The 27406-nt window shown below is 43.5% G+C and overlaps 1 protein-coding gene across 2 annotated transcripts; it reads left to right on the top strand.

Moving 5' to 3' along the window:
- LOC106556608 (uncharacterized) lies at positions 1 to 27406 on the top strand. 2 transcript variants are annotated; one of them, XR_015695931.1, is made up of 17 exons: positions 1 to 288; positions 624 to 802; positions 1631 to 1836; positions 2597 to 2734; positions 3699 to 3882; positions 15002 to 15095; positions 16968 to 17066; positions 17306 to 17396; positions 19723 to 19926; positions 21089 to 21197; positions 21946 to 22042; positions 22859 to 22953; positions 24351 to 24475; positions 26292 to 26496; positions 26732 to 26855; positions 26949 to 27042; positions 27251 to 27285. XR_015695931.1 is itself a non-coding variant. In XM_087709326.1 (17 exons), the coding sequence occupies exons 1-17, from the start codon at positions 186 to 188 to the stop codon at positions 27311 to 27313; spliced, it is 2199 nt and encodes a 732-aa protein (XP_087565452.1). In that variant the 5' UTR covers positions 1 to 185; the 3' UTR covers positions 27314 to 27406. The 2 variants fall into 2 exon arrangements, 1 of the variants encoding a protein (XP_087565452.1); XM_087709326.1 differs by having other exon boundaries at positions 26732 to 26844; positions 27251 to 27406.

The following is a 27406-nucleotide window of genomic DNA, read 5'->3' as shown; positions in this document are numbered from 1 at the left end:
AATAAATTCCTCTTCCACCCCTCATTCTACCTATGTTAAACTCAGCTCTGCCTTTGGAAGCAGCATGGTTGCTGATTTCAAAAACATGAGTCTGAAACATTCAACAATATCCCAGGGCGAATGTCCGTGTGTGACCACATTCTAATGCCTGTCCTTCATACTGTTCTTCATCCCACCTATAGACAATGGCTATGCAAGAGCACCTGCGAATAAAGGAACGTCACCGCTGTTCAATAACAGCTCTCGGCTACCATTCAGCTCGACGAGAATGTCTCACTGGGTTTGAAGGTGAGTCCATGCTGGGAAGGAACATTTTTCTGGGGTTCTAACTTTAATTATTTGCACCTAACTCCACTCCAGGGCCAGCTTCCTGCATCTGTCATGCTATGGCCAATTGGGTCTGAATGGCAGATAATTAACATCAGTATAACAGGTGTAATTTCTGTTAAAAGAGGAGAACAACATTTAACCTTCTGTATGTACCAAGAGGCTGGTTTTCTGCTCCATCTATGCATATAGATGGAATCTATATTTATATGTGTATAGCAATAAAAATTCCAGGTTTCTTCCTGAAGTGAACTCCTGTCCACATAAGTGGCATGTCACCTTTGTTACTCTGATAGATGGAGTGATCAAATGGTGGGACATTGAAAGTGGGCACATGACCTTGTGCACCAAAGAACATGCTGGCTGGGTCACCCACTTCCTTTCCTGGATACAGGCACGGCTCCTCTTCTCTGCCTCCAATGACAGCTCTGTGCTGGTTTGGGCTCCAGGAGGCACAGTGCTTGACCGTATTCTGGTAAGAGTCCATGACACCCTAGGACTAGGAATCCAATCACAATAAGATCAGTAATACGTTTTCTGAAATCACAAGCTATTGTAGAGAGTTGATTGTAGGAATTCAAGGGTTTTCCCCAACCTCATCCTCACCAATGACCTTGTATTCACCATGCACTGCAACTCCACTAATCCCCAGCTCTTGGCAAACATGGTGTCATCAGGTTATAGAATGATTGTGTCGGACGCTTGCCATTCAAGGGTATCTCAGCCCTGACATCAGGGGTGGGTTTCTTGCCCTGTTCCAACCGGTTTGGTTGGAATGGGGCCGGCGGCGTCCTCGTGCACGCGCGCAGTGCACGCATGCGTACTAGCGTCTGTGCGATGCTCCAGCTGCTCCTGGAGGATCGCGCAGGCGCTGTATGCGTCCTGCGCATGCGTGGAAGCACAGAACTCGTCAAAACCGGGTAAGAAACACGGGCGGGCGGGTAGATCCTTCGGCGTTTCCGGAAGTTACTTACTTCCGGGTTCGCCGACCAACCGGTTCGCAGGGACTGCCGCGAACCGTCTGAAACCCACCCCTGCCTGATATTGATTCCATGGGGATTCTGGGGGCACTAAAATTATCTTGGAAATCTGCCTTGGAAGCTTTTAGAAGCCATTTAGCATTGTAAGAACATTTTTTTAAAAATCTCTGAGTTTTTCCTCTAACAAGAGTGGATTGGCTGCCTGTAGGACTCAAATCCTTCCACTGAGACCAATTGTGTTTAGATTGTACCATGGCCAGTGATGCCTTTCTCAGTCTCTATGTCCTTTAGGTAGACCTACCCCCCCTTTTTTTTCGCTACAGCTGGGCTACCCCATCTTCACCTTGGCGATCAGCCTGGCTCGGTGTCTCCTTCTTTGTGGCAGCAAAGGACGCCTGACAGTTTTCCCCTTGGATGAAAAAAGAGAATCTGGGCACATAGTCAACATTAGCCAAAGCTTTTCTGAATGGACTCACAAAGACATTGTGTCCTGCATCATCTGCTTTGACAATCACATTTATACTGCTGGGTGAGTTTGGAAGTGGAGATAGTCTTCCCCCTGCAGGCAGGTTCAGAATCTAAATATTTTGGATGCCAATAATACATTACTGCCATTGGTACACCTGTTTTTGACAATTTGGTAATCTCCAGATTTGTAAGATAGGATTTCCCCCCCCCCCCAAAAAAAAAAATTCCTGTGACCATTTCAACAATCATATTGGCTGGAAGTCATGGGAGTCATAGGACCAACATACAGTATGTTGGAGAAGGTCAAATAGCTGCTTTGTAATTTGAAATCCTGTGTCCATTGTTGACGAGGTGGCGCAGTGGTTAAATGCAGCACTGCAGGCTACTTCAGCTGACTGCAATTCGGCTGTTCAAATCTCACCGGCTCAGGGTTGACTCAGCCTTCCATCCTTCCGAGGTGGGTAAAATGAGGACCCGGATTGTTGTTGGGGGCAATATGCTGACTCTGTAAACCACTTAGAGAGGGCTGAAAGCCCTATGAAGTGGTATATAAGTCTAACTGCTATTGCTATTGCTAAGAAGAGGCTTATCAAAAGGACCACAGAACAGCTCATCAAAAAAAAAAGTCTTGTGGGTACTGGATTGCTCTGAAGGACAATTATGTGAATTACAGCAATTTTGTTTTTGAAAATAGAAGCCACATTTTGCCTGTATTGATAAGGTTCTGTAGTATGCTTTGAGATGGCTGCTGAAAGGTTTAAACAAAGCCTACTGAATCCAAGTTCATCTTTTGGTTGATCATTCCTCCTCCCCAATTCCAGGTATGACAAAAAACTGCTGATCTTTGACACTTACCAGACTGCAGGCAGAAAAGGCCTGACAAAGAAGCAGTGCATCTCACGTGCCCACAATGCAGCCATCACCCATTTGATTCTGGCGCGCCATCAAGAAACTACAAGGTACAAGCAAGATGAAGGAGTTGGTTTTTGGCATATGGCCTCCACCACCACCCCCAAATCCTTCTACATGTGCACATGATTTAGTGGGAACTTTGCCCCTGTTGTTGGGAAGGTACAGGCCAGTGGTGGGTTTCAAAAATTGTTCGAACCTACTCTGTGGGTGTGACCTCCTTTGTGGGAGTGGCTTGCCGCCCATGTGACTGGACGGGAGTGGCTTGCCACCCATGTGACCGGATATGAAGATGCCAACGACACTTATCAAAACCACCTTAAATTACCTCACACACAGCACTGGCATGCATAAGAATATGATGTAAACTTGTTTTTAAAAGGCATCTTTGGTTTGCGTTAAAACAACTTCAACACACGCAATGTTCTAATTGCACCACAAACGCAGTAGTTATCCTTACCTTTCACAGAGGCACTGAGTTTTATAAATATGAGCATGATAGTGTAGAATAATCATATCCAAGGACCAGTGGTGGGTTTCAAAAATTTTTGGAACCTCTTCTGTAAGTGTGGCCTGCTTTCCGGGTCCACTGGTGGAACCTCTACCGAAACCTCGGTAGATTTGACGAACCGGTTCTACTGAATAGGTGCGAACTGGTAGGAACCCACCTCTGGTACAGGCCGAGAGAAGTGCCTTTTCCTCTGAATTGTGTTGTCATAATGGTTGGACTATAAAAAGGAAAGAGGTAGAGGTTTGGGGAAGGAAGGTGTTTACCACAAAGAGGAACTGGACAATTCAAGGTTTAAATAGAACTGCTGGCAGAGAGAAAAACAACAGAATTATATAAAGTGAGAACTGTTGATGGAAAAAGATTCTCCCCTGGCTCCAACATATTAGAAATACAGCATTTGTTAAATGTGGGATATTAACCAGCTGCTTGAAAAGTCCACCAGCCTTCCATTCACTGTGATTTCCTGTTTCCTTGAAGCACTGACCGGTTGAATTCATTTGCAGGGTGCTTTCGGGCTCCTTTGACCAGACTGTTGGCATCTGGTCCCAGGACGGCAAGTTGATCCAGCGCCTCGGCCCCTTCATCAGTAATATAACTGGACTGTGCTACGTAGCACCCACTGGCGTCATTTGGATTACTAGTGGCACTTCCCAGCCCACCCTTTACGAGCCGCAGTCTGGAGAAATAGTGAGTGACACAAGAGTATTTGATGCAATTCTGCCAATCAGCAGTAACTCAAGACTCTGGTTCAATGGATTTGTGATTATAAGGAGCCCTCTACTGGCAATGCTCGATATTACAGTTGATAGAAAAAAGAATAAAGATAACTATGGCCACTTATCACATCCTTTCACATCCTAAAGCCTCAAAAACAGTCAGGGCAATCCATGATTGCCTTTACTCCTGTCACTGTGAAAGGTGGGATGAACAGGCAAATTTGCCTTGAGTTGAGCTTGCATCCTTGTCATTGTCGTCCACAGGATGGTTCCCCCCTTTACTTACTAGGCAGACCCTGACCCACCCCACCCCACCCCAAGGACCCTCAGTCCTTCAGATTATTTATCCAAACTTTAAAACAAGCCCAGCCCTGTTCAGTTTTTTTTTAAAAGCCACACTTGGTTAGGGTTAGAGAACTTGAATCTGTAGAGTGGGTGAGGCAAGATTCCTCTCCCATGTAGAAAATGGTCATTCTAGCTGCACTGCAACCAAACAGGAAATGAACTTAGCGGTGCTCACCCACACCACTCTGGAGTTGCTTTCCAATCAGTTCAGAACTTGTGTGTTGGAGTGGCCAGCCACAGCATCTTCCCACGCAGAAAGATTTTTGTAGACTAAACTTGGCCCAGTTTGCTTTCAGGACTCATGTTTGTAACATAAAACAATAGTCACCCAAATCTGGGGGATGCACTGATACTTTCCAAATGTTTTGTTAAATTCATGGGGTGAAAGTGAATGAGCTATAGTTAAATATCTATTAGGCAAAAAAAAAAATCTGCCAATCAGGAACCCATTTAGAAATACTTCGGCCTTGTCAGGCTACAGTAATCTGAGCTGGGTAATACTACATAGGAGGGATACGGGGGACCCCTTGCAGGGTAGGGCTGAGGATTATGTCCAGTTCTTAGCGGACAAAGTTGCTCGGTTTCGGTCGGATTTGGACTCCACCTTTGCAGATCCAGCCGAGGCACAAGGGGATAAATTGGCAGACCATCTCTGGGTTGAGTTTCAGGATGTTGCCCCTGGGGATGTGGATAAGGCCATAAGAGCTGTGAGTGCCTCCACTTGTGTACTGGACCCGTGTCCCTCCTGGCTGGTTGCCAACAGCAGTGAGGTGACACGAGGCTGGATCCAGGCGGTCGTTACCGCCTCCCTTCGGGAGGGGCACTTCCCCGCTGCACTTAAAGCGGCGGTGGTGAGACCCCTCCTGAAGAAACCATCTTTGGATCCAGCCGTTCTCAACAATTACCGTCCAGTCTCCAACCTCTCCTTTGTTGGGAAGGTTGTTGAGAAGGTGGTGGCCTTCCAGCTTCAACGGTCCTTGGAGGAAGCTAGTTACCTTGACCCCTTCCAGTCCGGCTTCAGACCTGGTTACAGCACAGAAACCGCTTTGGTCGCATTGACCGATGATCTCTGGAGAGCCAGGGATGGAGGCCATGCATCCATCCTGGTTCTCCTTGACCTCTCGGCGGCTTTCGATACCATCGACCATGGTATCCTTCTGCGATGACTGCGGGAGGTGGGGGTGGGAGGCACTGTTTTGCAGTGGTTCTCCTCCTACCTCTCGGACAGGTCGCAGTCGATGTTGGTTGTGGGGCAGAGATCGACCCCTAGGCCCCTAACATATGGGGTGCTGCAGGGTTCAGTCTTATCCCCCCTACTATTTAACATCTACATGAAACCTCTGGGCGAGATCATTCGGAGGCACGGGATAAGATACCACCAATACGCGGACGATACTCAGCTGTATCTGTCCGCCCCATGCCAACTCAATGAAGCGGTGGACGTGATGAACCGGGGTCTCGAAGCCGTTAGGGACTGGATGAGAGCTAACAAACTGGTACTCAACCCGGACAAGACCGAGTGGCTGTTGTGTTTCCCTCCCAATAATTTGGCTAGTGTTCCATCACTCAGGCTGGGGGGCCAAATTTTATACCCCTCAGACAGGGTTCGCAACTTGGGAGTCCTCCTGGACCCACAGCTGACCTTTGACCACCACCTTTCGGCTGTGACCAGGGGGGCATTTGCCCAGGTTCGCCTGGTGCGCCAGTTGCGACCCTACCTGAACCGGAGGCTCTCACAACGGTCACTCGGGCCCTTGTGATCTCTAGGCTGGAATACTGCAACGTGCTCTACATGGGGCTGCCCTTGAAGAGCATCCGGCGACTTCAGGTAGTCCAGAATGCGGCCGCGCGAGTGATTGTGGGCGCACATAACCGCGGTTCGCCCACATAACACCTATCCTCCGCGAGCTGCGCTGGCTACCTGTTGATCTCCGGGTGCGCTTCAAGGTGCTACTTACCACCCATAAAGCCCTCCATGGTAGTGGATCTGAGTACTTGAGAGACCGCCTCCTGCCAATTACCTCCCTACGACCTATTAGATCACACAGATTAGGCCTCCTCCGAGTTCCATCCGCCAGTCAGTGTCGACTGGCAACTATGCGGAGGAGAGCCTTTTCAGTAGTAGCTCCGACCCTTTGGAACGATCTCCCCGTGGAGATTCGTACCCTCACCACCCTCCAGACCTTCCGCACAGCCCTCAAGACCTGGCTATCCCGTCAGGCCTGGGGATAAAGATTCTAATCCGTCCCCACCCGAATGATGAATGAATGTTGTGTTCTATTTTTACTTATGTATTGTCTCATGTCTTGTCTTGTATTCCTCTCCCCACAAATTGTAAGCCGCCCTGAGTCCCCTCAGGGAAAAGGGTGGCCTATAAATAATAAACAAATACAAATACAAATACAGATCCTTCTTAAACTCACTAGTCAGTACTATAAGGGATCTCCTGAAGGCAGAGACCATTGCTGAATGAAACATTGCATGCAGAAGACTCACAGTATAACTTCTGGTCATACCAAAATATTAGCTGAGTATTGGATATTTCAAAGATTTATCCAGTGGTGGGCTCCTGTCGGTTCACACCATATGTTAATTTTCTGAGCAGTTCCTTCCCAATTTACAGGGCTAATCCTGCAAGGAACACAGGAAGGAAAGATTCTAGTGTGTCTGTATTTCTAGCCTAATCCTTATCTTAATTGCTGCCCCTGCTGCTTTAAGTGTTTTCAGAAACTGCTTCTAACAGCCTTAATGGTTCTTGGTAGTAGCCCAGACTTTCTGTCTGTAGTTGAGCTTCTCCAGAGTCCCTGTCCCCCCTGAATTTGTGTGTGTGGTACTTTTATTCCTGGGGCTTGAACAGCTATTTACAGAAGGGTTGGCATAGCCATAGAAGAAATGGCTGAGAGGCAGGATGCAGAAAGTTCAGTTGCCTCTTGAAAAAGCATCTTTGGGACAGGAGTCTCTTGCATTGCTTCAGTGTGGCCAAGCTACATGATTGCTCATTGATAATAACTGGATCCTACTTCCAATTTGTTGGAATGAAAGAAGAATGAAATACTTTGAGAAATATTAAAAAGGAAGAATATATTTCCCTGAATGAGAAATGGATAAACATGTTTTCTTAGAGGGAGAAAGCAGCTTCCACCTTCCTTAATAGCCCACAGAAGATATCAGCATTTAAGAGATAAAGAGATAGTTAGCTGTTCTAACCCCCTTCATCTCCCACACCAACATACTCCGAGCCAAAGATACTTTTTTTTTTTTTTTTTTTTTATCTTTTTTTTTTTTTTATTTTTCTTTAAAAAAAAACACAAATATGTCATCATTTGTCAATCATTAAAACATTGAAGTACAATTTTTTTTGTGTGTATACCCCTCCCTCCCTCCACCCCCCCACCCCCCCTCCTCCTTCCCCCCCCCCGACTTCCCAGAACCCGTACACGGTATAGAATTTTAACTAACACAGTCTAAAATCTATTGAGAAAAAAGAAATAAAGAAATTAATAACATTCTAGATTGACCTTAGCTTCTTCTTACTGAACTAACTTTAAACAATTTAAATCATTTCTGATCTTAAGCATAGGCTAACTGGAATTTCTTAGTCCCGTATTTATTTTGTATATAGTCAATCCATTTTTTCCAGTCTCGTTTATATCTCTCATTTGAATGATCTTTGAGATATGCCGATATTTTAGCCATTTCAGCTAAGTTTGTTACTTTCAATGTCCATTCTTGAATTGTAGGCAAGTCTTCCTTCTTCCAATATTGCGCCACCAACAGTCTTGCTGCAGTTATCAGGTGCAGAGTCAAATTGGTCTCTACCACTGTAAAGTCAGTACATATACCTAGTAAAAATAACTGAGGACTAAACTTTATCCTTCTTTTAAAAACATTTTGCATGACCCACCATATTTTTATCCAAAATGCTTTAACCTTTTGGCAGGTCCACCATATATGATAATATGTAGCATCGAGAGAACCACATCTCCAACATTTAGGCTGTACATTCGGATACATAGAAGCCAACTTTTTAGGATCTAAATGCCATCTATAGAACATCTTGTAAAAATTTTCTCTCAGATTTTGAGCTTGTGTAAATTTCACATTTCTTACCCAGATTCTTTCCCATGTATCCAACATTATTGGTTCCTCAATATTTTGAGCCCATTTTATCATACAATCTTTAACTAATTCTGTTTCCGAATCCATCTGTATTAATACATTATATATCCTCTTTATATGCATTAAGCTTTGATCTCTTATTTGTTTAAACAGATTATCCTCAACTTGAATAAAACCAATTTTTTGATCTATTTTCCACCTAGCCTGTAATTGCCCATACTGGAACCATGTTTGAATTACCTTCTCCTCTTTTAATACCTCTAAAGATTTTAATTGTAATACCCCCCTTTCCGAGGTAAGAAGCTGTCTGTAGGTAAATCTGTCCTGTTTTTGTGCTGTATTCATATTTTCAATTGCATGTCTAGGAATTGCCCACATGGGTATCTTGTCATTTAATTTATATTGGTATTTCTTCCAAACCCGCAATAAAGCATTTCTTAAAATATGACTTTTAAAGTTCTTATCCAATTTTTTGTTGAATAACAGGTAAGCGTGCCAACCAAATACCAGATCGTGTCCCTCAATGTTCAATATTCTATCATTGGTTAAATGAATCCAATCACTAATTACAGATAATACCACTGCATCATAATATAGTTTTAAATTAGGTAGTTTCAGTCCTCCTCTCTCACGTACATCTTGCATTATTTTCATCTTTACCCTCGGCTTCTTTCCTGCCCACACAAATTTGTTGATACCCTTCTGCCATTCTAAAAGGTTCGCATCTTTTTTAAGTATAGGTAACATTTGGAAAAGAAATAAAAATTTTGGTAAAATGTTCATTTTCACTGCCGCTATCCTGCCCAGCAAAGATAAGTGCAATTTCTCCCATTTTTTCATCTCTGTCTGTATGCTATGCCAAAGTGGTTCATAATTATGCTTATATAACTTCCCATTTGAAGTTAAAATGTTAACTCCAAGATATTTGACTTTTTTAACTACCTCACATCCTAGCATCACTCCTAATTCTTCCTTTTGTTTAATATTCATATTTATAGCTAATGTTTTGGTTTTTCCTAAGTTTATTTTAAAGCCAGACACTTGACCATATTGATTAATCGTATTCATTAAAACCATACTGGATTCCTGCGGTTGTTCCAATATTATGACCAAATCATCCGCAAAAGCGCGGACTCTATATTCTTGCTGCCTAATCTTGATCCCTTTTAAACCATCCAAGCCCCGTATTTTATTCAACAATACTTCCAAAGTTATAATAAACAATAATGGGGACAAAGGACAACCCTGTCTTGTACCTTTTCCAATTTGAATAGAGTCTGTTAAACTTCCATTGACTATGATTTGTGCTGTTTGCTGTTGGTATATTGCTTTAATTGACTGTAAAAAATTATCTCCTATCTGCATTTTTTGCAATATCTTCAACAGAAATTGCCAGTTAACTCGATCAAAGGCCTTCTCAGCATCCAAAAATATAAACGCAGCAGGGATCTGGTTGTTCTTTCCCAAATATTCTAATGCATTAATAATTAATCTGACATTACTTTTCATCTGTCTCCCTTGTATAAAACCTGTTTGGTCCGTATGTATCAATTGTTGAATGACCAACATTAACCTATTTGCTAATATTTTAGTAAAAATTTTATAATCTACATTCAGTAATGAAATGGGTCTATAATTTTTGGGTTGAGTAGTATCTTGATCTTCTTTGGGTATCAAAGATATAAACGCTGTCTTCCAAGATGGAGGGACTTTACCTTCCGTTTGAATCATATTAAATAATTCTCTAAGAGGTTCTACCATTTCTAACTGTAAGTTTTTATAGTAAACCGCTGTCAAGCCATCTGTACCTGGTGCTTTCCCTGGCTTTAATTGCTTAATTACCTGCAGGATTTCCCCCGAGGTTATTGGTTGATTCAATTTTTGCCTGTGTTCTTCTCTAACTGAAGGTATTTTCTCCTTGTCTAAATATTTGTCTATGTCTAAACCATTAATTTTATCCCCTTTATACAGTTCTGTAAAAAATTCCCAGAAAGCCTTTTGAATCTCTTCCTGTTGGAACACCTCCTTCCCTCTGTAAATCATTTTAGATATATTTCGAGTTTTCCTTTTTTTCCTAATCTGATAAGCTAACCATCTGCCAGGTTTGTTTGCATTACAAAAAGTATTGTGTTTTGCATATAATAAATTAGTAGCTACCTGGTCAGAGATCAACATGTCAAATTGAGATTTTAATATGTTAATAGTTTCCTTAGCCTTTGTATCGTCTGGTTTCCTTGTTAACTCCAGCTCTTTTCTCTTAATTTCCTCTTCCAGTTCTGTTCGTTTTAACCCTTGCTTATTTCTATGTGTTTTATTTATATTCATCAAAACTCCTCTCATATACGCTTTGCTTGCATCCCATACAAATTCCATAGATGTACCCTTATTCATATTCAAAACAAAATATTCAGATAGTAATTTTTTACAATCATTAATATAGTTTTCATATCTAAATAAATTTTCATTCAGTCTCCAAAACCTTCTTGCCTGCACTACCCTTCCCAACTCCATCCAAACTGGGTTATGGTCCGAAAGGACTCTAGCTGCAATCTTTGTTTTCTTGACCCTAGAAAGCAAATCATTAGTAGTTAGAATAAAATCAATCCTTGAAAGGGATTGATGCCTGTCCAAGAAGAAAGTGAAGTCATATTCCTCTGCATTTCTTTCTCGCCAGATATCTCTCAATTCAAAATCATCCATAATGTCAAAGAAGGATTTGGGTAACTTTGCTCGCATCTTGGTATTTAGGCGGGAAATCTTCTTATCTCTCTTAGTGTCTATCACTCCATTCCAGTCACCCAATAGTATACAGGAACTATAGTCCCACTGTACTAATTTAGCATGAAGATTTCTATAGAATCTATCTTGCTGTTGATTGGGTGCATAAATTCCCAAAAGTAATGTCTTTTTCCCTTCTAAGATCAGGTCTAAAGCAATATATCTTCCGAAGGGATCTGCTTCTATTAATTCAGCTTTCATATCTTTTCTTAAGTATACAACTATACCATTCTTCTTTTCCATAGCAGAAGCTGCAAAATGTTGACCAAGTTTTGAGTTGATCAGATATTTTTGATCAGTTGACTTGATATGAGTTTCTTGCAAACAAATTACATCGTTCTTAAACTGTTTAAGATAATGAAATATTTTCTTCCTCTTCTGTGGAGAGTTCAGTCCGTTGACATTCCATGTTAAAATCTTAGTTGTCATCTTTGGTTGGTTGAAGCATTTTTAGAGCTTCCTGCACGGCCTGTTTAACCTTAGGTTTAGCTCCTCCCACTGCTTCCAGATTTGTTGTTGTAGTTCCTTGATCGATGGCCGATAATTGTTGATACTGTTGCTTCTTAGCTTGTTTCTCCATACGTCTAGTAGTCATGCGGCTAGGTCTTGGTTCCATAGCACCTTGCACTTCTAGAGAAGAGAGATGCTCCATCTTGTCTGGTGGTTGTGTAGTTTGCTGTCTATCCTGTCCTTCTTGTGGTCCTTCTCTAGGTCCAGATGGTGCAGGGTGTCCAGCCTTCAATATATTATAATAAAAATCTCGGGCTTTCCATACAGAGTTGAGGCGGTACCTTTGCTTATCAAATGTAAATATGATGCCGAATGGTGCATCCCATCTATACTGTATCTGACGGTTTCTGAGTTCTTCGACCAAAAAAGCGTAGTCTCTTCTGGCTCTTAACATTTGAGGTGGTATCTCTTTCAAAACAGCCAGGTCTTGACCGCCAATTTGAAGCTTAGTGTTATAAGACGCTTGCAGTACCATATTTCTGAGCTCTCTTGTAGTAAAATATATAACGATGTCTCGAGGAAGCTGCTTCTGCTTTGCCAGCCAGGAGTTAACGCGGTAAGCTTTGTCAATTTGCCAGCCTTGGTTGGTCCCTGGTCTTCCCATCAGGCGGTCAAAAGCTTCCGATAGGATCTGTTTCAGGTTCTCCTGTTTCTCCTCACGCAGCCCCCTTACTCTTAATGCAAGCTCCATTTGTCGGTACTGTATCATAATAATTTCTTTTTCAGCATTTTCCACTTTTTGTTCCACCACCTCTGTTTTCAATGTCAAGTTAGCATTGGCATCATTAAGAACCTCTAGAGTATCTTCCACTCCAGAAATATGTTCTGTTAATACAGTTACAAGACTCAGCATGTCGTCTCTAATTTTATCAACCTTAGCCTCAAATTTCTCATACAACTCCTGTTTAAGTCCTTTTATTTCACTTTTAATTTCACTTTTAATTTCTTCTTTCATTTCTTTTATTTCCTCTTTTCTCTCCTCTCTATTATCTCTAAATTTATCTTCCATTTTAATTGTCTGTGCATTAAGAGCCTCGCTTAGATTACTCAGAAAAAATTCTTTCGTTAATACATCCCCAGCAGGGGGCGTAGGAAGCGGAGGCTGCAGCTTTGTGCCAGGCACTGAGGGTGTACCCCTGGAAGTAGAGGGTGAAGACTTCAAGTTAATATTTGGTTTTGAGGCCATTTCAAAATTTGTCTGCCTGCAGTTAATAAAACTCTATCGCCTAAATATGCAGCTTTAAGTAAAGAGGCTTTTATTTTGAAGTTTAAGGCTTGGCAAAACTTTCAGTGAGTAAACATTGTAACAAGACCGTTCAACAGATTCATCACCATTTAACTTCCAAATAACAAAGTTAATGAAGGAGTAAAATTCTTCTATTGTGAAACCAAAACATTTGATAAGCTATCTCTTTTGTTTTGAATTCTTTTGAAGTCTTGTGAGGATTAGCAAAAAGTGTTCGTTATTACCGGAGAAACCAGCCTGCTCGGCGCCATTTTAAAAGCCTCTGAGTAAATAATTTTTCGGAGGAGAAAAAGAGAAGAAACTAAAATGTTGATAAGCAATTATTGTCCTCGCAGTAAACGGATTCAGCTCGTGATAAGATTAAATCAAACAAAACTTAGAGCAGAGTGGGAGAGACCTACTTTGTCCTGCACAAGGCAGTTTGAAGTTCCCAGCACGGACAGCCGTTCTGCCTTGGGCTCGCCCCCCTTTCCTTGCAAGCACAAAAGCTGCAAAAATCGAAGAGCATTTGCCAGCAAAACAGTTTCTTCTTTCCCTCTTGCCTGAAGGATAAGAAAACCTGATAAGACGTCAGATGGAAGATCCTCTAAACAGGTACGTAGCCAGGAATTCGGAGGCAGCTGATTTTTTGCTGCCTTCACCAGTAGGCTCCTCCCAGGAAGTCGTCCGAGCCAAAGATACTTTACGGAATTTATTAACATATAGAAAGGTCCTTGGCAGCAAACCGGCACAGATAAGCCTTGGCAGCAATCCATCCTGCCAAGCTCACAATACTGTTCTCCCACATTAGTTCATGCGTTGACTTCTGCAAAAGGGGCAAGTGCACAAGCATTCCTTTTATAGTCTGGAGAGGAGCCTAATTACCAGCAGCTGAGTGCAATTACCTCCTGTAACTGCGTAACTGTTCCTTATGCCTATCAGCTCTTCGGTGCCGGGCATCCAGGAACAACTCACTGCTGATGTCCGGATCACACTCCCTTGTCTCCTCCTACTGGTCCATGGCTCAGGCACCTCCTGGTGGCCAACCAGCCGCTCTGCGCCCTGCTCGGAGTGGGAACCCTGTCCAGGGTCCTCCACATCCTCCAGAGCCGACTCATAGGGCCCTTCGCTGTCGGAGTCTGGTGGCAGCTCCAACGGCTCCTGCAGGGCCACAAAAGTTGGCTATATTCATAGGCAAAAATTTCCTGCAGCAAGGTCTGAACAAAGGCATTAGGCCTCACTCAAGGTGTTAATTTGTTAATTTATCTTTAGCTCGGCATTTTGTTGCCTAAATATGCCCACCCACAAATGACTTCTCTGCTGAAGGGTTTCACTTTATGAGCAAGATTAACTTGGCTGCTGATAGTTACCCTTATATTTTAACTATTTTAATTCCTCAATGTGCTCTGGCAACCTGCCTGGTTTGTAACTCCAAGTTGCAGATATTGCTGAGGAAAAGGAAAGTATTCAGACAGAATGCTCTAGGTTTCCATGATGCCTGTGACTCATTGATCTTCAGTGTGTATTCCCCCATTTCTAATCTAATGACTGGTATTTAGGAAAGCATTTTGCAAGCAAAGAAGCTTTTTTGTATTTTTGTACAGGTAATCCTTGACTTACAACAGTTCATGTAGTGACCAAAGTTACAATGGCACTGAAAAAAGTGACTTATGACCATTTTTCACACATACGACTGTTGCAGCACCCCCTCAGTCATGAGAGGGTGGGCAAGGCGAAGCACCCTTCAATGTAAGCGACATCAAGTTGGCCACGCCCACCCAGCCAGTCATTAGGGCACTGGATTTATCTGTCTGAATCTTGACTTCTAAAGTAGCTTCTTCTTTTCTTAGTAATTGTTCAGCAGGAAAGATTTTTCTGTGAGGGGGTAAATTGCTCCAAGACATGTTGAAAGCTCACATTATTAAAATAAAAAGTTACCATTCAAGAATATTGCTTATCTTTCTGGGGTTCTCTTCTGTAGCTATGTGGCTTCATTTGACAAGAGCTTTTCAGAGCACTGCCACAAATTTATCTTTTTCATTTCCTCACAGATAAAAAGGTTTTGGCTACACATAAAGAATAAAACCTTGTTAAATAGCCATCTCTCTTTCAGGTTTCACAGTTCATATCCACCTTCCAGGACAATCAGAAGGATGAGCTGGTTCTCCAGCAGCTCCTCAGTCTGCCAGACTCAAGGCATGTGATTGGTGAGTACCCCAGGAAAGCACTGGTACCTCTTCCCTCAGATTTGCAAGTCAAAATCTCATCTGGCCTTCGAAACCTCTTACACCATGGATTCTGTCTTCATTATCCTATAAATCAGGGAGCTCCAAACTTTAAGACTTAAGACTTCAACTCCCAGAATTCCTCAGTCAGCCAAACTGGCTATGGGGAGTTCTGGGAGTTGAAGTATACAAGTCTTACACGTTTGGAGACTCCTGCTATAAACCAATCCTTTCACTTTCTTAGCATAAAATTACATTTGTAAAAGAGTTAAGGAAAAGACTTGATGCAATGAGTAAACCAGTTCACCTCAATCTGATACATTCCACAGGTGCTAGAAATGCACCTCCCTCTATTTGAGGCAGGGTGGTGGCAGTGGTTAGAATGCAGTACTGCAGGCTATTTCATTGGTCACTCTAGAAGAGTGATGGTGGACCTTTTCGGCACCGAGTGCCCAAACCAGAACATGCATGCCCGTGTATACATGCACCAGAGCTCCATAAACCCAAAGACTGGCTGGCCATGCCCATACGTGCACCAGCCAGCTGGTCTTCGGGTTTCCGGTATGTGCATACATTGGCCAGCCAACTGGTCTTTGGTTTTTCTGGTACTCCAGCAGACGCGAACAGCAGCTAGCAATGGCACATGTGCCCACAGAGAAAGCTCTAGGTTCACCATCATGGCTCTAGAAGTTCAATTCTGAATGGCTCAAGGTTGACTCAGCCGTCATCCTTTTGAGGTGGGTAAAATGAGGACCCAGGTTGTGGAGGCTAATTTGCTGACACTGTAAACCGCTTAGAAAGGGCTGTAAAGCACTATGAAGCCGTATATAAATCTAAGTGCTATTGCTATTCCTCATTAACATAGTCAAATTGGCTGAGTATTCTGGGATTCACAACCTCATCAGATCTAGAATGCATCAAGTTACAGAAAGTTAGGTCAGAGTATTGTATGAAAACTCCTGGAGATCTAGTTCAAGCCATTCAGCAATGGTGTTTGATAATCTTGAGTCTGTCCCTATTTCTCAGCCTAATAGTCTCTATAGTTATTTTATAGGATTAACGTGAGGATAGTATGAAGGAGATATTTCAGTGGTGGGATTCAGCCCATTCGCAGCACTCCAGGAGAACTGGTTGTTAACTTTCTGAGCAATTTGGTGAACTGGTTATTGGAAGAAGTCATTAGGACAGAGAACAGGTTGTTAAATTATTTGAATCCCACCACTGAGATATTTGTAATGGAGGGAAGGCAAGCAGAATATAAAGTCACACCAATTTAGCAGAAATTAACTTGGAGAAGATAGAATTTTCCCAAAAGCTGAGGGGACTGAATTGAACCATGAGTCGAAAACTGAGTCTCAATGTAGGAATGATATTGGCAGTGCAATTCCAGGCTAATTTCCCTGCTCCAGCTGAATGAATATCTCTCCATTCACTTGCTTTGCAGGGATAAAAGACGGCTAGGAGGATAAACAGGAGTGGGAACCTTGGTCCACTGACCACCCTATGAACCCACTTCAGCTGACTGGGACTTCTGCTGCTAATTCTAGGAATTGTAGTCCCAATAAAAGTGGAGGGTATAAGATTGAGGAGAGTCTCGTATGTTCAATTTGGCACATCAGCAAATCCCATTTTCAATATATTTTTTCAATAAGTTTTTGTTCTGCATGAATATAAATTGAACCATTTTTTTAAGTAGAAAATTTCCAGCCATAGCCTTTTCTTTCTCAAGGTATTATATAATCTGGTGGCTGGTAAAACCTTTTAGATTAGGGTAATCCAAGTAACTTTAAGCAATCCCAAAAATATTATTTTAGGTAATAAAACACATTAAATGTTGTTCCCTTCTCTTTTGAGGCATAGCAAAACCACAGCAAGTGGTGATCTGGCGCTACAGTGAGTTGGGATGTCTAACGCTGCTGCCTTGCAATCACTCCGTGGAATGCCTTGCTTACGGTAAGTAGTCACGCATGATCCTGACTCTCCATCTGCCCAGCCTCAACATGCACTGGATCAGGGACTGTATGTTTTATCAGATGCAACAACTCGTAGCCAAAGTAACCTTTCCAATGAGTCAAGTCAGCTAGTTAGTATTTGGGCTGAACTTTATATCACCTCTTCAGCAGTAAACTCTTTGTCTGGTTTACAAGGTCCAAGTTACTTTTGGTTCACCTTCTCGTTGTTCTCTTTATTAGCCAAAAAGGAGCCCATTTTGCTCTTCGGTGGGGACAGCAACGGAACGTTGCAAAAATGGGAAAGAAGCTACAGATCTCCCTTCATTTACAGGTAAAGGTTTATCACTACATCCAGGAAATGCCTCCAGGCACTGATAGAATTTGTTCAGAGATTTCTATTGCCCAGAAATGGATTACTAGTGATGCAACTAGTTATATGCTGAGAACTGCAAGGTGGTGCTGATGAAAAGAGGAAACACAATCCTTGCTGATAAGATGCTTAGCATATTAATGCTGGAGTTTTGCTAATTTCCAGATTTATGTATCATATTTTTGGAGTATAAGACTCACCTTTCCCCCCCAAAAAAAGAGGGTGAAAATCTGGGTGCATCTTATACACTGAATACAGCACTTTTGGCCTCCCAAAACCCCACCCCTTCACAAAAATGGATGTGCAGAGGGTTTGGGAGGCAAAGTGCTCCTGGCGGTTGGGGAGGGCAAAAATGAGCAAAAAACAGGCCATTTTTTGCTCATTTTTGCCCCCAAGCTCTCAGGGACACTCTACAAGCCTCCCAAAGCCTATGCATGCCATGTTTTTGGCAAAAAAAGGGCCTGTTTTTGTAAAAAAAACCTGGTGGTTTATTGCTCATTTTTGCCCTCTCCAGCCCCCAGGAGCACTTTGCAGGCCTCTCAAACTCTCTGCATCAGGGACGTGCCGAGGCAGAGCCTCACCACTGTCATCCTGAAAAGAAAAAAAAATTTAAAAGGAAAAAGGCGGAGGTAGTTGCTGCCAGATTCACAATGGATGACTCTGGTTAGTGCTTAACTGCAGGGGGAGGCAAGAGAATGACGTACCTCCTTTAGTCTATCTTTATGATCACTTGAGCAGAGTTAAGCAAGGGTTAAAAGGCGAAAAATTCCTTATGCAAAGGAGGCACGTAGTTCTCCCACCTCCTCCAGCAGAGAGCACTTTTTTTAGAGGCTTTTTAAAAACAGTTAAGCAGAGTCATCCACATGGTGACTCTAGCAGCAACTATCCCAGCCTGGCTAGAGCAGCTCTTGCCTTTTTCTTTTTACATTTTCATCGTGGCAGACAAGAGGAGAGTTGAAATCCTCTGTGACACAGCTGGAAAAGGTATGTGGGTCGGACGGGGGGAGGAATTCAAAATTATTGTAATTTGTAAGTAATTTTTTATTGTGAGTAATTTTTGTGTGCGTGCGTGCGTGCATATTTGTTTCTTCACTTCACTCAAGCAAACACTCTCTCAATTTGAGAGAGAGTTTGAGAAGAGAGGGAAGGGGGAGAGGCAGGGAGGGCAGCCTTGTTTGAGAAGAGAGGGGCAGCCCGCCAGCAGAGGCGGGTCTTTTACCCGTCTCTGCTGGCAGGCTGGCACTTTCTTTCTTTTGCCTGCTGTGCCCCACTTCCCTTTCTCCTCTCCCCCCCACCGGGAGCCCCATCCTGCTCCCCTTTCCCTTTCCTCCTCCTCCTCTCCCCTTTCTTCGCCAGCTGCCGCGTCGCCCCCTGCCTCCTCCGTCCCCACCACTGTGTCCAACAGAGGCGTCTCGCGTCTATGGCGGACATAAACACGAGATGCCTCTGTCGGGGACAGCTGCGGAGATGCTGCTTCTCGCCACCACCGCGCTCCACCGCCTCACCCCCACCTCCTCTGTCCCCGCCGCTGTGTCCAACAGAGGCATCTCGCGTCTATGGCGGACATAAATGTGAGACACCTCTGTCAGGGACAGCTGCAGGGACGCTGCTTCTCGCCACCGCCACGCTCTTGCCTCACCAACTGTAAACCTCACCGCACGTCACTGCTCTGCATGCCCCATTTTTCACAAAAACGAGGCGTGCAGAGGGTTTGGGAGGCCTGCAGAGTGCCAAAACTTACTTTTTTAATTTACCTCTTCAAAACCTTGGTGCATCTTATACTGCAAAAATAGAGTAGTTTAATTATCCACGAAAGAGATAAAAGGCTGCAGTGTGATACTATCTGCAAAGAATCTCACTTAGATGAGTTTGCCTCTTTCATTGTACTGTATAAAAAGTGTGTGTTCATAGACAAGCTAGTTCTGCTTGTCTTATGTGTCCTCTTTCCTGCCTCCTCTATTCGTGGTTCTAACCTGCTCTAGTCATACAGCAACTCAGCTTCAACCCCATCACCCAGCTGCACAGCAGTGTCACTCGTCTTTCTCCTCTTGTGGCTGTGCTCACACAATAACTCGTTTACTGAATTAATTTGCTTTGTGGGTTTGCAAAATATGCATATAAACTAACTGAATAGTTGGGCTCACATGTCGTGCTAAGCTATTAAAAATCCAACTACCATTAATGCTCATCAAATTTAGCGGGTTGCACAAATGTATCTGCGAGTTATTTTTTAAGAATCTGATTAAGTGCATTGTGCAAACACAGATTGTGCATCGGTTACATTTAGCAGGGAATCCTTCCATCTAGACGAAGTCCACTTGGAGCGACGAGGACCTTTGGCTGATCAGAGAGAGAAAGGCCATCAGAAAGAATCGGAACCTTGTCCAGAATCTGCACAAAAATTGAGGACTTGCAGTAGGCTCCGAAGTTGTTACAGCAGCTCCAAGACCACAGCCAAAGGCACAGAAAAAGAAAAAATAGAGTTCACTAGGTATCTATCAGGATCTGGTATCTTTGGATACAGGCTACTATAGGCGAACAAAGAACATTAGATTGAGTTATTTCTGCCTTTTCCCCTAGAGATGAGATAGTCCTTTCTCCATTTGTTTCATAGATTAGTGCTAATGAAAGCCTTTTTCCTCTTTGCTATGCCAGATAGGGTCTTCAAAGAGATAGTAACTACATCACATGGACATATACAAGGCTATATGTACAGTCTGGGATCAAAGCTTGCTACTTAAAAGTTGCCTGGTTATAACTGCCAAGCAATTCTTTAAAAATAATCCACACCAGTGTTGGGTTGCAGGGGGTACACCCCGGTAGGGGCGTACCGGTGCTTGCCGGGGGCACCGGGTACCGTTCCAGTAGTGCTCCAGATGGCCCACCGGCACGCCCGAGCTCCTTACCTGTATTTGAGCTCTTCGGCGCTTCCACGCACGGCGCCTGCACAACGCTCCACCAAGCAGCTGGAGCTTCATGGGGGCGTCATGGAGATGCATGTGGGAAACGCTGGGCCCTGTTGCACTGTACTGGTTGCAACAGGATCCGGAACCCATCACTGATCCACCGTGACCCGTCAAAACCGCGGTCCACTAAAGCACGCCCGATCAAAGCGTGTACGTGACGTCATCAGCAGCGCGACAAATAAAATTAAAAATAAATAAAATTAAAATTAAAATAAAATTAAAGCAAGCCGATTCACATAAAGGTAAGGGTTAGGTTTAGGGTTAGGGTTAGGTTAAGGGTTAGGGTTAGGGTTACGTTAAGCGTTAGGGTTAGGTTAAGGGTTAGCGTTAGGTTTAGCGTTAGGTTTAGCGTTAGGTTAAGGGTTAGGTTTAGGGTTAGGTTAAGGGTTAGGCTTAGGGTTAGGTTTGGGGGGGTTAGGGTAAGGTTTTCGCGTTAATTTTAAATTTACCGCTCACAGCGTGCCGTTTTCGTCGCGCTGTGATGACGTCACGTACGCCCTTTCGTCGAGCGCGCTTTAGTCTACCGCGGATTTGTGGTGGAACCCTGATCCACACCTTCTTAGCTGCTGGCGGAGGGGGGGGAGTATGTGTAAGAAAAAGGAGGAGAAAGTTGGGTTTGAGTTTTCAAATCAAACCTTGAATGCTGATTTAGGGCAGCTTTGATAACCAAACCCTGGTCCTTGGCAGGGTCATCTTTGTTGAACAGCTGGATATTCTAGTGATGTCAGCAACCAATGGGAATATTTATCTCTGGGAATTTGAGACCTTCACCCCAGGTGCTGAGGCCATTGTCCAGGTAAGAGCAAAGTCTTTTTCCTGTGATTGGACGGAAGGCAGTCAAAATCACATCTTTGTCAGTCATCTTCAAAGAGTAATGACCTTTATCTTCCTATATAGGAAAGCTACATCAAATAGACAGACATATAGCTATAGGGGAAAAATAGTTGATTCTGATCAGATAGTGATCAGAGGAATATGTGGCCTAACTCAGAACTTGGATTCTCTCCCAAGGACCACAAACTCTTTACTTTAACATCTGTGGAACTGACCAGTGCTCCCTAACTTTATAAACTTAATAATCTCCATATTTGGATTCCTTTTCAATTCCTATACTTCCTAGTTATTATAGAAATGCTGCCATAGTAACTAGAAACTGTAGGACTTTTAAGTTCAACAAATCTAGTAATCATAAGGTTGGTCATAAGAGCCAAGGTGGCGCAGTGGTTAAATGCAGCACTGCAGGCTACTGCTAGATCAGCAGTTCAGCGGTTCAAATCTCACCGGCTCAGGGTTGACTCAGCCTTCCATCCTTCCGAGGTGGGTAAAATGAGGACCCAGATTGTTGGGGGCAATATGCTGACTCTCTGTAAACCGCTTAGAGAGGGCTGAAAGCCCTATGAAGCGGTATATAAGTCTACTGCTATTGCTATATTGGTCAAGGCTGCAATAAACTCTTGGGTGCATAATAGCAATATCCAGGTGGAAGATTTATTGCCTTAAAAAAAGGATTCAGGAACTATTTGACATTTTCCTTTGTATTACAGCAAAATATGTCTGCATTGGATCAAGACTCCCAAACACTAGGAAAAGATTGTGCCCATGGTGAGATGGTCTGTGACCCTTCAAACAGCTGTATCTCAGGTAAAAATAATTCAGGATGGGGTAGAAATTTCAGAGACTTCCCAAAAGAAGCATTGAATGATCTATTGCTGTCCAAAGGCATTTTTTTTAAAGTGAAAGAAACTGAGGCACTGTAAATGTGGGCTGTTATCAATTGTCTGAGCTATTTTGAATGAAACAGGATGACAAATAAACCAGGAGATTTGAACAAAGAAAACCAAGAAATCAGCGCCTCTAAAACTTATTGAGTTGTTGTTGTTGTTGTTAGAATGATCAAACAGATCTTGTGACTAAATTAGATGACTGCAGGCTTGATGAGACGTAAGAACTACAACATATACAAATGGATATGTTGTATATGCCATACAAATGTATGGCGCTATAGTTTTCTTTTATATGTGACTTTGAGAATTCTTCCCTGCTCAATTAAGCAGTGGAATGGCTTTCCTTCAGAAGTTGTGGATGCTCCATCACTGGAGGTTTTTAAGAAGAAACTGGACAGTCATTTGTCTGAAGTGATACAGGGTCTCCTGCTTGAGCAGGGAGTTGGACTAGAAGACCTCCAAGGTCCCTTCCAACTCTTTATGCTGTTATTCTGTTCTTCTTCATTGGCGTTTACCTTCTGTTTATCTTAGCAAATGATTTTTGCAGGTTGTTACTGCCAGGCTAATGTTTCTATATTTTAAAAGGGCCTATGGGTGGAAAAATAGAATATACCGTAAGACAAATTGATATTTGTTATAATAGTAGTGTCAGTTCAGTTTCATCATGGTGGAGTGATCTCTCTTTTCTCTTTTCCGTCCAATCGCTGTTTCCCCATATCGTTACTTTAAATAGATCTCATATGCAGAATAGTATTGTGTGGACACACCAACATGATTACAGCACTTGCATTGGTAACAAATGAGAATGGTATTCACGCTCCTTATCTGGTAAGTGAAAGACTGGAGAAAGATTATGTAGGGTAGATGCTGATATATGAACCACAAAAAGAGAATAAGATTATATCCATTTATATACAATTTGCACAGTAAATGAATCAATACTCTGTATCAGTTAAGTGCGCTATATCAGAAAAACTGTGACTATCTGATATACAAGTGTTAACTGTAAATGTTCCTGCTGGTCTCCCACTTGAAGAGCCTTTAAAATGGCTTTGGACTAGATGCCTTTTAATTATTTACTTAGTGTATGACATTAGCCAGGAGACTACAGTGTTAATACAGAATACAAGTAGTCCTCAAGTTACGACCACAATTGAGCCCAAAATTTATGTTGCTAAATGAAACTTTGGCTAAGTGAGTTTTGCCCCGTTTTACGACCTTTCCTGCCAAAGTTGTTAAGTGAACCAGTGCAGTTGTTAAGTTAGTACCACAGTTGTTAAGTGAATCTGGCTTCCCCATTAACTTTGCTTGTCGGAAGGTCGCAAAAGCAGATCACCTGACCCCAGAACATTGCAGCCATCATAAATATAAGCCAGTTGCCAGGCATCTGAATTTTCATCATGGGACCATGGGGATGCTGCAACAGTCATAAGTGTGAAAAGCGGTCACAAGTCACTTTTTTCAGCATTGCTGTAACTTTGAACAGTCAGTAAATGAACTGTTGTAAGTCAAGGACTTACCTGTAGTTGTTTGGCTGCCTAAGGCTGCTGATCCGTTCGGTTCACGCTTGAGCGCTATCCAGAAGTGCACCTCAGGGTGGCGGACTAACTCAGCACGATCCTTTCCATAAAGGATACCCACAAAGCAAGCATTATGTACTCTGTAAAGTGGGACCCATAACCCTCTAAGGCTCTTTCCAGCAATCTCTTTATTTGGTGAGGAGCAGTGGTGGGATTCAGCCAGTTCACACCTATTTGGGAGAACCGGTTGTTAATTTTCTAAGCAGTTCGCAGAACCGGTTGCTTGAAGAAATCTCCTTTTGGTTTTTTCCCACTTCACAGGGCTAATCCTGTAAGGAAGGCAGGAAGGAAACATTCTGGTGTTGTTTCTAGCCTAATCTTTATTGCCCTGCTTACAGAAACTGCCTCTTTGGTTCACCCTTGTTACATTGTAACAGCTAAAGCAAAGCGCCCATTGACGTGAGTGACTTTGAGTTGGCTACGCCCACACGGTCACATGACCACTGGTCCACGCCTACCCAGCTGGTCATTAGGGCAGAGAACCGGTTGTTAAATTATTTGAATCCCACTACTGGTGAGGAGGGAGAGAGTGGGAGCAGAGGCAGCCTTCAAGGAATGAAGGTATGAAAGAGGAGGGAGGGAGAGAGGATCAAAGGGGGCAGAGCCCCGAGAAGCAGGTTCTCACCTGGCCACCTTTCATTGCAGCTCAGTGGGGGATGGGATGGAAGGCTGTGCCTCTGGGATCTTCAAAAGCGCTGCTTTCAAAACGCCTTCTCCAATCTGCCTGGGGATAACGGGCCTATCCTGGATGTGGCCTGTTCCCAGAATAGGTGGGTAAACCCTTCCTGCATTGATTTGATAAACAAAACAGCTTCCATGTGCTCTCAGATGTTGGGAGGTTCAGTTCCAAGCTGGGAGAAAGAAGCTGGAAATAACATGGAGGCTGATTGGAAAGAAAGTTTATTGCAGAGCAGAATCACAGCATGCAGTTCTGGGACTGCTGACACAAAGCAGTTGAAAGTGGGTGGGGTTTTTATACCTTCTTGATTCCTATGGGGTCATGTGGGGTAATGGCTGGCCCTATAGCACAGGGATCAAACTCGCGTTGTCATGTCATCATGTGACGCATCGTGACTTTTTCCCCCTTCGCTAAACCAGGATGGGTGTAGCTGGCGCTCAACACATCTGGTCCATGGCCCGCGAGTTTGACACCTCTGCTCTAAAGGCAAAAAGGGGAAATGCAAATCCTGTGTGTTTGTCTGAGCTAATCTTGTCAACTTTTGGCTTGCCTAATTGTGTTGTTTATCTGGAGTTTCCGGCTGACCTAGTCTTTCTGAATGGATTACCAAATCTGCATTTCTAAAAGCTGGCCTTCTCAGTTTATGCTTGGGACAGGGAGACTGGGGCTGGTTTCTGCCCCCCTTAAGATCTTCCCCCATTTCTCCTTCAGGAGAAATGTTCTATCCTGCCTTTTTAATATTCCCCAAAATATTTCATTCTCTAAGAGGGTGGGTGGGTGCTGACTTTCTACACAGAGAAGAAATTCTTCTTCTGAAAGTTTAAATTGGATGCAGGAGTGGAGGATTAAAAAGCATCTTCCACGGACAGTAGCACGCATAAGAAGTACAAGTCCCTGCATGGCTGGCTCAGGAATTCTGGGAGTTGAAGTCCATAGGTCATAAAGCTGCTATAGTTGCCCACGTGTCAGAGAGACTGTATCACTAATCCCGATAAGACTGAGTGGCTTTGGATGCTGCCCCCAAAGGACAGCCTAGACAGTCAACCCTGGGGGGTGAAAATTTACACCCCTCAGAGAGGGCCCGCAATTTGGGGGTCCTCCTGGATTCGCAGCTGACACTGGAATATCATCTGTCGGCTGTGACCAGGGGGGGGGCTTTGCCCAGGTTCGCCTGGTGCACCAATTGCAGCCCTATTTGGATCGGGAGGCACTTCAAACGGTTACTCACGCCCTTGTCACCTCAAGGCTGGATTATTGCAACGTGCTCTACATGGGGCTACCCTTGAAAAGCGTTCAGAGACTGCACTGCAGCTAGTCCAGAATGCGGCCGCGCGAGCGACACGTTACACCTGTCCTCCGCGAGCTGCACTGGCTACCAATTGGTCTCCGAACGCAATTCAAGGTGTTGGTTATTACCTTTAAAGCCCTACATGGCTTAGGGCCAGCATACCTTCGAGACCGCCTACTGCCACATACCTCCCAGCGGCCAGTAAGATCCCACAGATTGGGCCTCCTTCGGATGCCGTCAGCCAGTGTCGGCTGGCGGGCCCCCGGAGGAGAGTCTTCTCTGTGGCTGCTCCGACTCTTTGGAATCAGCTACCCCCAGAAATCCGAACCATACCCACTCTCATGGCCTTCAGGAAAGCTGTAAAAACCTGGCTGTTCCGGCAGGTCTGGGGCTGTTGACCTCGTTGTTGAGGTCCAGCCCCGATTAGAATGAATGCATGTGGTTTTGTGATTTTAAACTGCCCTTTTTTCTTTTTTTTTCTTTTTTTTTCTTCTTTTTTGTAAGCCGCCCGGAGTCCTTCGGGATTGGGCGGCATATAAATTTTGATAATTAATAAATAAATAAATAATAAATAATAATCTGAGTTTGCCAAATGTTCTGTTATCCTTGCTATTCACAGTCTACACCCCTGTGCTCCTGAAAGGAGGGAATTTGCCTTTTCTACCAGCACTGGAGTTTTCATCTGCGCTTTCAACTTTCATTGTGCTGATCTGGAGCTAATGGCTGAACTCTCTGGGCACAAAATCACCGTCCTAGCCCTGGCATGGCACCCACAACAAAACAAATGGGTCACTGGTGCTGAAGATGGCACCATTCAACTCTGGGTCAGTAACTTCCTCCCCTATTTCACGTAGTGATAGGTAGACAGTAGAAAAATAGATTAGCCCTTACAGACCCTATAATGATTTTCTGACTAAATGCAAATACTGACGATTATTAGAGAAGCAAAGGTCACAATAGAATTTCAAAACTTGTATTTGTATAGTGAGGTATATCGCTGAAGCTGGGGAATAAGTATCTTCCTTGTTGATGGAATTTGTTTTTGTCTGGTTCACCTAGAGTAAAGATGGTGGATGTTGCGTTCGGAACATAAAAGCCCTCAGAGGAATCACTTGTATTTGCATTGACCAGATCAATGGATGTATTATGGCAGGAGACCACGATACTATCAGGTAGCCACAGGGTAAGGCACTTGGTAATAAGGGAAGCGGAAACAAAAAAAAAAGGATAGCTTATCTTTGAATGGGTTTGCAACTCTGCCTTTTTCTATTTGCAGGATTTATGACCCCAATTCTGGAGCACTGGTGCAAAGTTACACAGGACATCAAGATTCTATCAAGGGTCTCATCCATGTCCCAGAAATGAAGCAGGTAGGAGAGCCACGTCCTTGAGGTACGGCCAATCGGAATTTAGGCTGGAGCCAGTCTTTGGCCTACTATTGGATGGGAGAACAATAGGGTTGGAAAACTCATGAGACAAGGACGGTGGGCAATCAGTATGTTTTATCCATGTTCTTGGAACCTTGTGTAGTGTTGCCGCTGCAACTCCTAACTTACTTTCTTCTTTGATTTTCTGTAGTACGTGTCAGTTTCACTGGATGGCACAGCACGCATATGGAAGGCCTACCATCAAGGGAGGTAGCCCAAGTCCCAGTCAACTGACGTTATCATTATCCTACATACCATCTAGAATCCGGATTCTGTCAAAACTTTTATTATGGCCTATGGGCCAGAG

Source organism: Thamnophis sirtalis, unplaced genomic scaffold (assembly GCF_051295495.1).
Source record: "Thamnophis sirtalis isolate CommonGarterSnake01/CBP01778 unplaced genomic scaffold, rThaSir2_p1.2 scaffold_3, whole genome shotgun sequence".
Lineage (NCBI taxonomy): Eukaryota > Metazoa > Chordata > Lepidosauria > Squamata > Natricidae > Thamnophis > Thamnophis sirtalis.
This window is presented reverse-complemented; position numbering and strand designations above follow the sequence as displayed.

Bases quoted from the DNA above. Each gene is read 5' to 3' on its own strand.
- LOC106556608 (XM_087709326.1), top strand. From the start codon at position 186: ATGGCTATGCAAGAGCACCTGCGAATAAAGGAACGTCACCGCTGTTCA. The intron at 22,043-22,858 runs GTAAAAATAATT...TACTTTAAATAG, and splicing joins TTCAAACAGCTGTATCTCAG to ATCTCATATGCAGAATAGTA. The intron at 27,043-27,250 runs GTAGGAGAGCCA...GATTTTCTGTAG, and splicing joins ATGTCCCAGAAATGAAGCAG to TACGTGTCAGTTTCACTGGA.